This window comes from Rhincodon typus, chromosome 16 (assembly GCF_021869965.1).
Source record: "Rhincodon typus isolate 14 chromosome 16, sRhiTyp1.1, whole genome shotgun sequence".
Lineage (NCBI taxonomy): Eukaryota > Metazoa > Chordata > Chondrichthyes > Orectolobiformes > Rhincodontidae > Rhincodon > Rhincodon typus.
In genome coordinates this window covers 17,670,384-17,687,510 of record NC_063347.1, presented here as the reverse complement: position 1 = coordinate 17,687,510, position 17,127 = coordinate 17,670,384, and the positions used below count along the sequence as shown (strand labels likewise).

At 38.0% G+C, this 17,127-nt stretch overlaps 1 protein-coding gene across 1 annotated transcript in view; it reads left to right on the top strand.

Moving 5' to 3' along the window:
• stab1 (stabilin 1) overlaps nt 1–17,127 on the top strand; it is a 216,208-nt gene that overhangs the window by 69,541 nt on the left and 129,540 nt on the right. The window contains exons 15-20 of the mRNA XM_048606708.1: nt 6,632–6,694; nt 7,938–8,051; nt 12,007–12,060; nt 12,505–12,585; nt 15,035–15,193; nt 15,965–16,027. Coding sequence (XP_048462665.1) covers nt 6,632–6,694; nt 7,938–8,051; nt 12,007–12,060; nt 12,505–12,585; nt 15,035–15,193; nt 15,965–16,027 — 534 coding nt within the window. The remainder of the gene's footprint in view (nt 1–6,631; nt 6,695–7,937; nt 8,052–12,006; nt 12,061–12,504; nt 12,586–15,034; nt 15,194–15,964; nt 16,028–17,127) is intronic.

Genomic DNA, 17,127 nt, shown 5'->3' with positions numbered 1-17,127 from the left:
AAGGTTGGGAATTGAATCTGGAGGGGGTCCAGAGAAAGTACAGAAGAATGATCCCAGGAGTGAAGGGCTTGTCATAGGAGCAGTGTTAAAGGACTCTTTACTTAATGGAGTTTAGAAGGATAAGGGGGGGATCCGATTGAAACTTACAGAATACTGAGAGGCCTGCTTAGAGTGGATGTGGAGACGATGTTTCCATTAATAGGAGAGGGTAGGACTCAAGGGCACGGTGTCAGAGTGAAGAAACGACCCTTTTGAATTGAAATGAGGAGGAATTTCTTCACCCAAAGAATGGGGCTACTGTGAAACTCATTGCCACATGAAGCTGTGGAGGCCAAGTCATTAATTTATTTAAGAGAAATGATTAGGTCCTTGATTAGTAAGGGGATCAAAGCTAAGTGGGAGAAGGCAGAAGAATGAGTTTGAGAAACATATCAGCCCTGATCACAGTGGAGCAGACCTGCAAGGCCAGATGGCCTATTTCTGCTCGTATATCTTGTAGTCTTATTATTGATGCGTACGCATCATACTTTTATTTGAACCAATTCTTTACTTAACTGGATTACAATGTTATGGAGGAGGAATAGCCAAACCCCTCTGATAATTAAACTAAACCATCATGGGCCAAAGGGCCTACACTGTGCTGTATTGTTCTATGTTCTAAAACACAAGCCCCAATCTGTTATGACAGGAGTAGGAGTTCCCTTCAAATAATTACTCCTGAAACACCCAGAGAAGCACGCCTTTCCCCTCGTAATCTATTAAAAGAGTGGTTAAAAGCAAGAATATCCCTGCACTCCACTTTACAAGTAACAAGAAACAATTTATTTATTTAACCCAACAACAAATAAATTAACAGAATTACTAACAAACTGACAATTCCCCCCATACTACTAACTGCTTCCTAACTGATCTAAATTCTACTGGAATACTGTTCAAATAGACCCAAGCCCCACTTAATAAACTTAATTAATAAGAGAACAATGAGTTATGACTTAATCTGTCCAAGTTCACACAGACTGTCTTCTGGAATATTCTGCTGTCTCTGCTCTCTTCACAAATGCGTTTCTCCCACTAATTCTGCTGTCAGGGATTTTTTATCTCTATAATTTCTTCAATGAGGACTTTGAACTAAAATACCATGGTACCTTTGATTAATTAGATGGGCTTTGTCTGAGAGCTGAATGGTGCTAACTCAGGGAGGTGGCAAATGGCTCTCCCCAATTTTTCAAATGATCTTGTCTTAAATACCCGTAATGACATAATCAAATTGTTATAATATGATTAGTTTCAGGTTGTCAGTACCATCAGATTTAAATTCAATTGGCTTTCTGTACCTAGGTGCTTGGTTTAAATTAATTGGCCAAATTCAAACTTGTTGTCTTGGAAAAAGTGCTGCTTGGTTGTTCTATATAAAATGTTTCCATTCGGGCACTTTCTGTGCACCTGCATTTATAAACTTCCAAGCACAAGCTCTTAAAGGGGCCATGGCACTCTTCTCCCCACAATCATCTTTACCAATTAATTTTAACTTTCTGCCTTCCAATTCATGAATACTGTACCCAACTTCGTAACAACAGCTAGGCAAAGAATTTGTATTCACAAAAACAACTTACAAATTGGGTCAGTCCATCTCAATTGGCAATGAAACCGTGGTGCCTACTACATAATTTACCAATATAAAATCCATATTTATAATAGGCAATTTAAGAACAATTCTAATTACATATGATTCATTTGTCAGGGCACAATTTAAATTTTCTTTGTGTAATGGGGAGGAGACACACTTTCCATTAACACTCTTGCTAGCATTAAGCTCCGAGCCATATCAATGTCTCTCAGGATATCAATCTTTTTAGGCTTTTCCTTGGACAAAAATGGAGAGCTTTACTTTTCAGATATAAACCACTTCTAATCCTTGGCGCTGCCATCAATTCCCACTGTAAGATGCAGAGGATGCCTTCCAAACTTCATTTTCTGCTGCAAATTTGCCTTGTGGAAATTCCTGTCATGTGCATCATTTCCACTGGTTTAACATTCATTTCTTTTATTGGTACTGTATTTTCTGAAGACCCCTTAAGTGTTCCTGTTACTCCCTCCAGATTAGTGTTCTGCTTGCAACAATTTGCTTTTAAATGCCTTGTCTTATGACAATGAAAACATACTGGTTTCATAACATTACTTTTCTTCTCTATATTATCCTTTCTAGCACTTGGGACAGCTTTTGCCTTTAACCTATTCCCCCAGCTTCTCTGCTTAAAAAGTTGCCAAATGGAAACCAACACTTAGCTGTTTGTGGGAAATATTATATACATTGACTGGACCTGCTGACTTTTTGACTTTAAATAACTGATGCACAACCAAATTGGACTCGATTGTTACTGGAATGCTATTCTTGAATTCCTCCATAATCATGATTCCCATCACATTTTCAAACATTTGCTGGAACTTCAGTCAGCAATGCCAGTGATTTCATTATATTTCCTTGTCCCCAGTGAATTCAGCAAATGTCTCACTGGGTTTCATCTTTACTGTCCTAAACTTAGTAATTAAGCTTCTCATCATCTGAGGATTGTTCTTTCAAAAGGCTAAATTACATGTCCCCTGCTTCACCAGTCAGGACAATTTAGCATAAGTGCCCATGTATCCTTTAGCCTTTGATTCTTTAGCAACTTTCGCCTGTGACAATGCTGTCACTTTAAGAGGTTATTTTGTCCTTTTTTGTTTGAAGAGAGGTTGTAAGGCAAAGGCGTCAAGTGCCTCAGAGCCAGTAGAGTAAACGACTGTGAGGCCTTTAGGATTTTTTAAAAAGTTGGAACAATGGAGACAGTCTGAATGGGTGTGGCCAGCTCTCACGGACCACCCTTTCTAGTATTTTTTTTAGCTTTAGCATCAGAAGCTGTTTGGGTTCTCAGAAGAGTTGGAAGCTTCAGCAAATGATTCGTAGCTGCTACTTTCTCTGAAAATTCTCTCCTGGAGAACTGCATGTAAGACTCTGTGTCTGAATTTGCCTTTTTGCCAAGGGGTGTGCTTATGGGATGTTGCTATATTGGACCAGTTAATTAGTAATGGGTACTTTATCCATTATTCGGTTAAGTTTACGAAAAGTTAAGTTATTCTAAATTTCTCTTTGTTTTGTCTGTATTTGAACTACAGTGTTCAAATAAGTTGTATCTTACTTAACATTGAGTAGTTTGACCAGTCACATCACGTCTGGAACATGCACTTCATATCTACCTTTAAGATAAGAAAAAGTTAGGGTCTGGACTACCTTCTTAAAGTATTTTTGAGGGGGTCTGGTCTGGACCATAATACCCCAATAAGGTAAAATGACTTTATACTCCTATTCCATAAATTTAGGAACAAAAGTGGCTCAGTGGTTAGCACTGCTGCCTCACAGCACCAGGGGCCTGGGTTTGATTCCCCCTTGGGCAACTGTCTGTGTGGAATTTGCACGTTTTCCCTGTGTCTGCGTGGGTTTCCTCCAACTGCTGCGGTTTCCTCCCACAGTCCAAAGATGTGCAGGTTAGGTGCATTGGCCCTGCTAAATTGCCCATTGTGTTCAGGGATATGTAGATTAGGTGGGTTTGGGAATGGGTCTGGGTGGGATGTTCTGAGGGTCGGTGTGGACTTGTTGGGCCGAAGGGCCTGTTTCCACACTGTAGGGATTCTGTGGAAAAGGAAGATTTTTTGTTGAATCAAACTTAAAAATGGAATTTTCCTCCTCAGCCAAAATACTGGACTCTCTTGCTACCCATAGCCTAAGCTTTTCTTTATCCAGTTTGTTTCATGATTTCTCATATTCTTTGAAGTTCAAATTCAAACATTGATCTCTCTTCCTGTCTCAGGCTACTTCAGCTGTAACTGAATCCTAGCCAACTCGACCTGCGTTCCACCTGGGCTGTACTCTTATCTCCTTCCAATCCCAGATACTGTGTTGTTACATCAACTATGCACTTTGCTTTTGCTTTTAATTCTAACTGCAACTTTTCAGCTCATGTTACTTGCCTAGTCTTGATAATTGTTTGCAAATCACTCAGGGATAAATCTGTTCGCCCCAGAAAAGTCATAGCAATTCACAAAGCCATTTTGGTTTTCAATATGTACTGTAAAATTTAATCAGCTGTAACCATATCAGGTTCCAGCACATGTATTTTGCTGTGGATTACAAATCCCACAAGAGCTCCGAATTACATTATGTTCCCAGACCAGACTGCCAACTTTGTTACAATGCATGTTGAGATCACCAAGTTATGTTACAATCTGATGAGGGAGCCAGTATCCTTCTGCTTTATTAAAATAGATCAAAGATGAGATGAGATGAGACTTGTTAACAGAATAAAGCCACAAGATTCCACAGTTTTGAATAAACAATACCATATAAGTTAGAACAATAACACAATATACAGTAAATGCAGAACTTATTTCTAAATCCCAAAATTAGCATGAGATGAACATCAAACAGCCATGTTAGATCACAAAGATTATTCAGCAATTATTCCTGGATTTTAATGACAGAATGGATCATCAAATGTCATTGAAGTTGTTCACTTTTGCTGACCTTGAAGCTCTCTCTCAAGAGCTGGTCTGTCAAGGACTACCTCAATGTCTGCTTCTGATCTGGACGATTAACCTTTATTTCTCAGTCTGCGTTTCCCTGGACTTTAGAAACTGTACTCATTCATTGGCACAACTCCAGCTTTTTGCTGACAGCTAAGCTAGATCTTCACTGTGGTTTTCCATGAGCTCTAACTTTGCTCTGTTGCATCATGTAGACACTGCTAATGAACTTTTCAACCCCCATTGTCAACTATACCAATCTATTAGTGGCGCCAGGCTTCTTGAGTGACCACAACTCCTTGGCTTTTCCTGATCCCTGACTCCAATCCTTAGCTGTCCCCTATCACCTAGGACAATCCTGCCTGAATACATCACAGGTATTCAAATACTTGTGTCTTCTCCCTGAATCTCCTACACAGAACCTGTGTACTTTAGTTATTTCCCTACAATGCAGCTGAAAATCTAATGAAGAGTCTCCTCTCCTTCTCTTTCACATACTTAACTGACTTTTTTCACTCTGTCCTCCTTCTTTGAACTCCTGTTCACTGACATCCCAAACAGTCCTGAATGACCGATTGAAAATCTACACCTACCCCGTCAACCCCTTAATAACATTTATGCATTTCATTAAGGTCTCATTAAGGTCTCCGTTCATTCTTCCAAATTCGAATTAGTATAAGCCCAACCAACTCAACTTCCCCTCATAAGAAAATCCTTCCATACCCAGTCTCAACCTACTGAGCCTTCTGTGGACTGTCTCCAAACTAGTATACCTTTCCTTAGATAAGGGGAAGTAAACTGTTCACAGTATTCCAGATGTGGCCTGACTAATGCCTTGTATAGAATTTTTTTTAGTTCCAATTTCCAAATTCTGCTCCCTTTCAAATAAAGGCAACATTTCATTTTGCCTTCCCTGTTAACTGCTGAAAATGTATCCTAGTTTTTTTGTCATGCCTGCATGAGGATTCCCAAAGCCCTCTGTCCTGCAGCCTCCTGCAGTTTTCCCCACTCAAATAATATTCTGTCCTTCTATTTTTCCTATTAAAGTACATAACTACACATTTTCACACATAATATTCCACGTGCCAAGGTTTTGCCAGCTGCATTTATCTGTCTCTATCCCTGTGCAGAACCTTAGTGTCATCTTCAGCACATGCCTTGGCCACCTCTTTTTCTGTCATCTGCAAACTTGGCAACAGTATATTCACTTCCCTCATCCAAGTCATCAGTATATATTTGTAAATAATTGTGGACCCAGAAATGATCCCTGCGGCACTCCATGAGTTACAGGTTGCAATTCTCAAAATGTCCTCTCTATCCCAGGATAATTGATGACAGCCATTTGTTCGTTCATTTCTCACGGCAATGATTCGACCAATAGGAGACAACCTGCCTGGTTTGAAATGTAAACAACGTGTGGTGATTAACTGTCAGTCATCACTAGTTGCTGCATTCTCCACAGCAATGCCTCTACCAGTGAAAGTCCACTTGCCATCCACTCAGCATTTTTCTCTCATACAGTATAACTGTTGGTTCTTCCCTTTATTGGTATTTCTTGTGAATTATCCAGATGAATGCACGACCAAAAGCTTAGAAAATGTGTATTTTTTCAGCAATATTTAAGTTTTGTACTACTAAATGACTAATGTATTATATCACCTGTATAAAAATGTAATATTAATGTACTCATTGGCTCATGCATTATTTTAGCCTGTAATTTTTACAGGTCTTATATTTACTATTGTGTTTAATGCTTTTTGTCTAATTTTATTTTTGTATTCGGATTAAGAATGTTATTTCTATCATTATGTCAGAAGAGAGATTCAATCCCAATTAGTTCTGAGGGCTCAATTTTCTGCACTTATTGAAAAAGTCTACCCTTTTTCAGCTATTGAGGAATTTGTTATTGAGCTTCACACAATTCACTGTATTTACAAAGCAAAGCATTTTTTTACATTTGTTTCTACGTTCATGTTTTCTCATTTCAATGTTTCTTTCATACATGCTGTTACATATGCAGAGATTGATAAATGATATGTGTGTATCTTACGTTGTTTATTTTTCCTTCAAATAGAAAACTGTTGCTGATATTCTTGCTGCAGGACAGCTGTTTAGTAGGTTTGAAACCATTCTTGAGGTAAATACATTCCAAATTTTTGGCCTATCAAAATTAAAAGCCTAGCTGCACGTAATTTTGGGCTTCTGTTCAATGAATTCCCTGGAACTAAACCTTACTTTAGTGTTAATATGATTGTGAGACTAGTGGCTTTAATGTAGGCTCATGTTTCGTTTACATACTTTGATTGTGAAACCATTTCAAGATGTAGTTTTAAGAACATAAATCATGACTTCGTAATTGATCATCACACCTCTTTCCCTGCCTAAGAAAGGTCCAGTCAGATTTAGCAAATGAAAACCTTTTGGTTGACTTGTCAAACTCGAGACTGCTGACAGCAAAGAAGGAGGACTGTAAATGCTCCTGGAGCATTTATGTGCCGGTCAGAATTGGTGCCTCTGCTTCCAAAGGCACTGTAAAAACTAATGCTTTACATTGGCTGATGGCATTTTGACACTGCAATTGCTTGAATGTAGACTTTGTCACCATTTCAATAATCAGCCAAAATGATTGGTGCCCAATGTTGAAAATGTTTTCTGCATGTGTATGGAGTCCAGAAAAGTTGCAGTCACACAGGAAATAGATCATGTGTTTTAAATTTAGATGTTGCTGGATTGATTTTATCACTCTGACCCCTGTTCCAACCCCGCATCTCCTCCTATAAGAAAAACATTTTCTTGAAAAAAAGAATCTTGGCTGTGAAGTGACAAAATCCATAAAATCTGGCACTTTAAAACAGCTTTTGCAGCAGCCAATGAATGTAAAATAAATTTTTTGATGAATCAGGCAATGATGGTTCAGTTGAATCCTGGAAAATGTACTTTTTTCCAAAGCTCCATAATGCAATTGAAAAAGTCACTCTTGCGTCAATGGTGAACCCATTAAGTTTTTATTTTCTTCTTTGAGTTTACTTTCTTTTACACAGAATGATTCTGTGGAATGGGTTAGCTGAGTTAATAGCATTCACTTAACATGAAGTGGTTGTTAGTGCGACATTGCTAACTCAATAAAATCAACATTAGCAGTGAATAAGATTGGACAATTATAGAAGAATTTATGTATTGGCTATACTCTTTAATCTTGCAACTCCCTGCTTTGTAAACAAAAGTATTTCCTTGAAAAATGCCTTTAAATTGCTCTTAGATAAAGATGTTTGATCTTTTATTGATAGTGTTATTCAATTATAATGCAGTATGGTTCATGGATGGAATTTTTATTGACTCTTAAAAGATGAGAAGAATTTTATTATTTAATCTTTTGATAGAATTGTGATCTCCCTTTCATTTTGGATGGCCCTGGTCCTTACACAGTCTTTGTGCCGAGTAATGATGCAGTGGACAAGATGAGAGATGGAACATTATTCTATATGTTTGGTGAGGTAGGAGCCCAAACAAAAATGAATAAGCATTGTACTTGTTAAGAGCTGTCCAGATTGTAAAGCTACAGTAATGCTCTGCTTTTCCAAAGTCATTTTGAATTTTAATTCAAACAAGTACATTTTTTTCGAAAATTGTGAAAAATATTGAAGTGCAAAGTGATTTTTTTTCTCTACAGTACTGGTTGCACTCAGTATATCATAAATACAGATCAAACTGTATTTATTTTCACAGAGAATGGAGGAACTGGGAAATTATACCATTCACATCATTTTGACAGAATTTTGCAAAGTCAGGGACACTGAAGCTTATGGGTTTAAATTTACTTCTTCTAATATTTTCAAACATGGATCCTCTATTAGAGGATAATTGATAATTGAAAATAATTGATTTTGGAAACACAGACTTAATTGTATTTTGTTTTAAATACATCTTTTTTCTGCCGCTTTTATGAGGGAATAATTTGTTTCTCATTTTATCAATTGCTGTGTCTTCCTCTTTGTATATCACTGCACCAAGAACAGGAAATCTGTTCTTAAGTCTCTCCTTTCCTTATTTTAAGATCATATATCATCCACGGAGCTAAATGCCTCCACCCTGTTCCTCATTCCAGACATCCTAATAGAAATCAGGAGCTCCCATTGTGTAAAATCAAGGCGGCAAGCTCATGTATTGTCACATTACAGTGCAACCAATTCATACATACTAATGGATTTTACTGCTGTTGCATTAGGTGAAAATGCAACGCAGCATTTATGCTCAGATTTCAGGCCTCCGTCCATGTCAGAACAGAGGCAGGGTGGGATTTAAAAACGGCAGACCTGACCTGATTCTGGGATTCCTGCCTTTATTTCCATCACATGGGATTTTTATTTCCAGGATAAGTGTATTAAGCCTGCACTGAGCAATTCCTTTTGCATGTTTTGTGATGCCAGCAACAACTGGTTTGTGGTTGGACTAGTTTGCTGCCACTGCCATCTTTCCTTGACTGGGACTAAGGATCTACTTGGTTTACAGAGGTAGAGGAAAGCCACACGTGACTCTTAATTAGACCCTAATTAAATGACATTTAGTTTACTGCATATTAACAATGTTAGCATAATTAGCAAGTTGTGTTGGTAAGATAGACATCGTTATTGATGCTTTGAAGAGACCCAAGATAAAATCTTCATTCTTCAAGATGCTGAGTTGCTTTGTCTTATATACTCCAAAGTCCGTATGACATTATCAGATTAGGTGGCGCTTAGTGCAGTCTCCAACTTTAACGCTTTTCAAAACTAACACTTTAAACAATACCACCCTTGCCAATTCAATTGTGAGGGTGAGCACTCAGATATTGAACTATTTTTATGGTGTTGAATTCATTTTGGTAGGAGATATGGTTCCTAGCATCTCCTATTCCTGATATTCATTCATTGATGGCTTTGAAATACAAAGAAAAGTTATTTCAGGTTTAATAACTAGATAAATTAAAAGTTGTTTTTCCTGCAACGATCATTTATAGAAATTTGGCCTGCAAAAGTAAGTTGACCATTTTATTGACTTCCATAGTATGAAGATTGACACGCATTGCTGCACTTTTCTGAGGAGAAACTGCCATAATGCCTTCAAACCTGTGGATACATGCCGCGGTGCTCTTTTGTCATAAAATGAACTCAGATGTAAAAGTTCAGAATTCAGTGAGAAAAAAATTTGCTCCAATTGAACATTAAAAATATTAAACATCTGTTTCACTTCATTGACTGAACAGAAATATGCTTTGTAAAGGAAATGAAACTGCACCTGCTTTAAAAAAGGCTACCTGGTGTTTCATATTCAGTGGACTCTGTTGTAGACATTTTGCAGGATTTGTTTTGTGACAATTATGAATGCTTGGTTGAGTTTCACAACTGTATTGTGGTCCTGCTGAGAGTTTTTACATTTTGATTGACAGTTTTAAGAATTTGTTGAAGAATTATCTGTCTTTGTTGTAAATGGATAAGTGTTTTTACGAAACATTAACCACTTGAAGGGACTTGCACTTATTGCATGGGTTTAATGGATGAGATATTTTTCTGTAAGAAATCCCTTTGAATATGTTGGTTCCATTAGGTTAGTTGGACGACTTCTTTTCCCTGTTTGTTTCAAATATTTCCTAACGTTTTCCCACAGTGATGCTGGATTAATGACTATGAAGGATGGGAGAGTGCATCAGTAAACTGGGCCAATGTCCCAGTAAATTAAGGCAGGCATCCCAGCCTCACAGCCTAGCCAACTGACCACCTGGGCCTTGCGCCTAGCTCCAGGCCAACTTTGCCTGTTGGAAAAGAAAATACAGCAGGCAGCTATCCTTTTCAAAGAGATGGATCTGCTGGGTCAGGAAATTTCTCAACTTAGAAGGATCAAGGTTGTGCATTTAATCAGACAGAAATGACATTTCTCTGAATTTCCCTTTGTTGAACCACCAATTGAAAAGTCATATATGACATCATGTTAATAATAGTTATTTTGTGGCTGATAGAGGAATGAAGTTGTTGCTTAGTGATGGCATTAATACCTTTGGGTCCAAAGATGCCGTTTTGGTGTTTTCTCACTATAAATCTCGTGACTTTTTGAGGTAAGGGTTGAATTTTTCGGCAAGCTTCTGGACTCCACCATCAAGATTATATAAGGGTCAAAAGTCTGAACAGTGGGAAACAGTCCATTAAATATTTTTTGTCCCAGAGGGCAGTGGATTGCCAATTGATTGTGGATGGTGGGATTTTGAAGCTGGAGAGAAAATTAGAGGCCATCTATCTTGAAACAGCAGCAGGAAGTCATGGAGGGTAGGCAAGGGAGAGGGAGCTTCATGCTGGGTATGCCTTCTCTCTGTCACTGGGAGAAGTCCTCCTGGTGCCGAAAGCATGCTCCAACAATCTGGAAGTCAATTGGAAAATTATTAAACAGCAATTCACGAAAGTAGTTGGCCATCCATCACTTGTCATGTGTAGGAAGATAGTCCTGCCATCCCACCATCCTGCCCTTGGGAAAATGGCCTGTGGACAGGATGGATCTGGGGGCCTACAATACCAGCCAATAGCACTGGTTTTAACATATACCTATCTCTCTTCTTTGGCCCAGTAGAGGTTCAAAGCCCTGCCCCAGAACTCTGTCTCTGAAATCTTCGTTAGGGAAACTCCTATGTGTAGTGAACATGGTTTCCCTTCCACTCTCCAACATAGAACGTTGTGGGACTTCACCAAACATTGCAGCAGTAGAGGACTTAACTGCTGTGTTTGATTATGTAGATTGTTTCTTCTGTGGCCAATACATTCATATTTTGTGGCCTATGAGATTATGAATCAGCTGCAAATCCTCTTTTGCAGTGTTCCCCAAGGGAAGGCTGCGAAGACACACCAACTGGGTGATTCACATAGTTCCTGTAATTCCTAGCATTTGCCAGCACTTACACAGCAAACTGTCTATATCGCTGCTATATGATTCCTATATCACTACTTCATAACTTGCAGTTGCAGTACTATTTTGCACAGCCTATGTGAAAAGGATGATTATTCATGGGTGATACTTTAGATTGTGATAGATGGTTAGAAATTAATTTTTTAAAGTCCAAGAAATATGTTACACCGGTTGGATTGAAACTGGTTAAATTAAGATCAGATCCCAAACAAGTTTAGGTTCCACAACTGGAAGGAACATTATTTCTACTTTATTGATAATACATGCAGAGAAAGTGTCATGTGCTGGATTGTAGATTTACAATAAACTGATTTCTGTATATTGAAAATAATGGAGAAAAAAGAGGGAAGCAGAGACAAGTTATAACTGTTACAAATGAAAGCCAGACAAAAAATATTTCTTGGCTTTCATAAGAAACAGAAACACACTTAAATTATCTGGAATTATCAGTGAAATGTTGAACTTCCTATCTAGTCATTGCTTCCATGTAAACTCTTGCATTTTTGTTTTCTTTAAAACAAGGGTCGGCCAAAACTTCAAGAGCTTGTGAAACATCATATCTTTGCATCTGGCAATGTAAGCAGCTTTATTCTTCAAAATGTTCAGAGAAAAGTCAAAGGAAAAGGTTAAGCAGTAGAATATTGAGCCCTGGATTGAAGGGTTACATTTCAATCTGATCCATGAATTTTCCACTCTCATGGAGAGCATTTGCTGGTATTTGGCTGAAATATCAAATTTGAATACGTCATAATGACATACTACTGCATATTGGGAGGCGGTGTTACTTGGCAGGGCTGTTATTGACCTGCAAGCACATTCATGGTTAGTCAAGGGGCACTAATGATGACTGGCAAGAGATCTACAGATGAGACTTGGCAGCAGTCAGACATGAATATCGGGAAGAAGCTTAGTTACAGCTGAAATTTGTGAAAAACAAGACAATCGTTCACAGTATTTCGTTGACCGCACAATGTACTGAATCTAAAAAGCATTTCCATAACCTCGTGTTTAATTTTCTAGTTGCCAGCAGACAGATTATCAACTATGCCTCGAATCTTGACAAAGGCAAACCAGATAATAACCATCAATGTTACCGTTAACGTAAGTACTATACATATGCAGATGAAGCCCAGGAAAGAAAATATATTCATATGCCAAAAAGAAAAATCTGCAGATTGGCAGACAAGATTGACTTTAGAATGATGCTACGTAAAGTAGTTATAAATCGCAATTGATTTTACATTTCTAAAAGCAGTAAGAATATTTCTTCTTTTCATTCTTTGAGTTTTCTTTAAAACTAATTCATGTGACTCACTTTATAATATTTTTCAAAGTAATGGTAAGGCACTTTGTTAATATGACCCTTACTTTTTTGAGGTAATTTTACGATTTGAATGCTTTAGGTTGATACAAATTGTTCTCGTATTCTGGGACCTCCAGGATCATTTTCTAATTCTAAAATATAAGGATTGTGGAGGATTTTCCAATTATCAATGAATTATTTTATGTACAAATTCCATGTTTTATACAGAATATCCATATTACGTAACATTTTATAGTAATTTTCGCAAATTTAAATATGCTAATTGAAGAATTATTCACGAAAATAACTTGGATCCAGTTTTGAAGATATTACAAAATACCAGAAATTTAATTTAACTTTTTTTAACAACAGTCCATTTGACACAGAGGGTTACAATATAATAATGTAAAACAGTGAGACAGAAGCTGCTGCTTGTCCACGGACGTCCAAATGTAGAGAAGAATTCCAGAGTTTAGGGCCATGGTAGATGAAGGCACGCCTGTCAATGATGAAAATGCTTAAAATTAGAGATGCTCAAGAGGTTAGAATTGAAGGAATGCAGATACCTGGGACAATTGTAGGACTGATGAAAGTTACAGAAATAGAAAGGAACACCAGGAGCATTTGTAAACAGCAATGAGAAAGTTAACTCCAGGCTTTGCTCATTCAGGAGCTAATATGTCACAGGGATAATGGGTGAATGGGACTTGAATGCATGAACAGGGAGAACAGAAATTTGTGTCATCTTAAATTTAAGAAGATTGAAGGTAGCCAGAAATGCATTAAAGGAATCAAATTTAGAAGGAACACATACGTAGTGAAGGATGTCAGCAGTAAGTAAACAGAAGAAGTAAATTTGGGAGTTGTTACACAGGTTGGAATAGTGGTCATAGTGAAGACGTGGATACCTGGATATTGTCAGAGGTTTGTCTCAGACCAAGTATAATGCCCAAGGTCATCTTCAGATAGTTAAGTGTGTTATGGAGAGGGGAGAGTGAATTGAACTTTTTATTGCAAACTTCCTTCCAAAGTTGATAAAAGCAGATTGATATCAGAATATTGTACAGAGAATTGGCCCATTTTCCCAGTAAATACAAACTTTCCTTTGGACTTAGGTTTTGAGGAGGTTTAGACAGGCTTAGCTTTCAATTTGGAATCTGGTTTTCCATTGATGGCATTGAATATGTCTACGATGTTAACAGCCTTAAGTAGGGGATCCAGAAATTCAATTGAAGTGTTCAGGAACCCTAAGAGTTTTGATCATGAGATGAGTTGGTTAGGTTTATGACATTTGTCTGTATGTCTCTGTTCAAAAATTGGTGTTGTATGACATAAATGGCATGGACAGTTAGTGCCTTTGCAGGCTTAATGAGTTTCAGTAGCTCTCTTTGGTACCAGTCTGTGCTTGGGAGATATACATACAGTGTATTATTCTTTTGTAACATTGGCTGTAATATGCACACAGTGAAAACAGATTCCAGAAGAGTGGTGTTTTAGTTTTGTCCTTTGGAATTATTCTACTGGAAATTTCATTAGCGTAGCCAACTTGGAAATCATGTTGTTGATAAAAGCCATTTGTAGGCTACATGTTTATTTTAAATTGGCAAGAAGTCTAGTTTTTTAAAAAAAATTATAATCACTTTCACTTCTTGTGGATTTAATATCAAGGAGAGAAATGGAGTTGGTTAGGGTAAGGAGTTTGGAATGGTAACCAAAGGTATTGCCTTTGATCCATCCCATATTTAATTGGAAGACATCTCTGCAGATGCAGTACTGGATGTTGGATAAGAAATGTGACTATTTAGAGATGTTAAGAATGGTAATAATGTTGTAGCATTGGCTGACTTTAGCATATATCTGTAAAACAATACTTTGTTTGAATGATGTTGCCAAAGAGTAGCAAGTGAGAAATAGGAGGCTCCAATGGTAGATTCTTACGTAGCCTTTAGGTAACAGTTCAGGCATGGAAGGTAAACTATTGTAGGTGATTCTCTAGCTATAATTGGATAGCTGAAATTTATTATTTTTAAACATTATGAACAGTGTCAAATTTTATTTCTAGAGCACAAAATAATGGTGAGAATGTTTTTTGCAATGATGAAATGGCACAATAATGTTTTTATTGAAAACCTCTGGTTGAGAAAATACTCCAATATAATGAGTTGAGCCGAAATCTAGAAATGAAGTAATGTCATCTTGATTCAAACATGAATTTTCTTGAAAGAAATCTCTTCTATCTATTCATAGGGCCAGATTTTGTTGGGTGACAAGGGTGTTCCTTTACATAAAAGAGATATTATTGCTTCAAATGGCATCATTCACACTTTGGATGGCATCCTTATTCCTCCTTCAATTCTTCCCATCTTGCCAAAAAGATGTGATGAAATTCGCTATCGCATAATAACGGTAAAGTCAAGCAACATGTCACTGCTGATAGTAATTTGACTGTTTTATACAATATTCAATGATTCATTTTTCTTGTAGTGTTTATTAATGTAATAGATTTAGGAACAATTTTAATGGAAGTATTACGCAAAATATCCAGTGTTATTAAAATGATGTAACATATGTTTATACATATAGAATCTGAATATCTGTATCTGATGACACAGTGTTGTACATGTTATAGGATGAATTTGTGTAATTGAAGTGCATTGCCCATGGAACTGTTTCTTGTTCTTCATCTGGATACAATATTGAACTGATGTATCATGTTAAAATATTCTCCATGATTGAGATAAATGGAAATCTGCATATTTAAAGCAAAATTTAAATTGTGGTTTTAGAGCCAGTATGATTAAACCCAACTGTTTTGGGTCTCTGAGGCTGGATGCATGTTCATATATGTCTAACATATGGCAGGAGCAGGATGTTCCTCCTGGCACCATTGTATCCCCCACCGTGTGCTACTAGCTTCCAGCCCTACCTGAGGAATACAGCTGGTGAGGCAAACTGGAAGGAATACTTCAAGCCACCTCCTTTAGTCATGCCCTGAGAATTAATTGTAAATTATTTTACCCCAGTGCATCTACCAGTCCTGTAACCACTGACCAGGAATCTCTGCTACTCTCCAATATGCACTGGCTGCTGTTGGTGTGAGACATCACGAAATCCACCCCGTAAATTAAGATTTTCACTGGCCTCCAGCTAACTTCACTCTCTTTCTATGTTCCTTAGGCTCCTTGTGGAGACTGTTCCTCATTGAATGAGAGCCATTGCCCAGAGGGAAGCACACCAATGGTAACTGAACATTTGAATTTTCCTGATGGTGGTATATTTTGCACTGAGAAGACCAAGTCAATAAATTTGTTGAGAAAGTTTAACTATGATGTTCCTCTGCCAGCTCTCCTTTGTATAGATAGCGACTCTCATCGGTTACATTTTTTAGTGATTATTACAAAACAGCTAGAAAGTACTCAGTAGGTCTGTTGAGAGATGTCAATAACTCTTTCATCAGAAGTTTTTAAGTTTCTTGCCTCAAATTGGCATTCTTACTTCTGATTCAAACATCAATCAAGTTGCTTGACACTTCAATGCAATATATCTGCAATGTTGCACTGTCAGAGATGTCACCTTTTGGGTCAGAAAAATCGAGGCATCATCTGGTGTGTGAGGTAGATATAAAAACGTAACACTTTACTAAAATGTCAAGGGAGTACTGGGCAAAAATTGTCTCTCCACCAAACTCTCAAAAACAGATGACCTGATCATTTCTTTTCAACCTGTTCAGACATGTTATTATACACAAAAACAACAAAGAACTGCAGATGCTGCAAATGAGAAACAAAAACCAAAATTGCTGGAAAAAACTCAAGTTTGGTAGTATCTGTGGAAAGAAAGCAGAGTTAATGTTTTAGGTCCAGAGACCCTTCTTCAGAACACATTACAGTTGGAGCAGTTGCGATTTGAATCCAGGCCCCCTTTTCCAGAGGTAGGAACACTGTCACTGCACCAGAAAAGACCCTCAATATCTTAATCTGATTGCTAATTCTAGTACATTGCTGTGTGTAAATTGGCAAACATATATACAGTCCAAAGATGTGCAGGTTAGGTGGATTGGCCATTCTAAATTGCCCACACTGTACGTGGGGGTTGGGGTGGGTATCAGGATGAGGGTGTTAGGGGGAGATCAGGGTGAGGGCATTGGGGGCGAGGGAGTCAGGGTGAGGGTGTTGTGGGGGAGGGAGTCAGGGTGAGGGCATTGGGGGCAAGGGAGTCAGGGTGACGGCGTTGGGGGGAGGGAGTCAGGGTGAGGGCATTGGTGGATGGTGGTCAGGGTGAGGGCGTTGGGGAGAGGGGGGTCAGGGTGAGGGCGTTGGGGGGAGGGAGTCAGGGTGAGG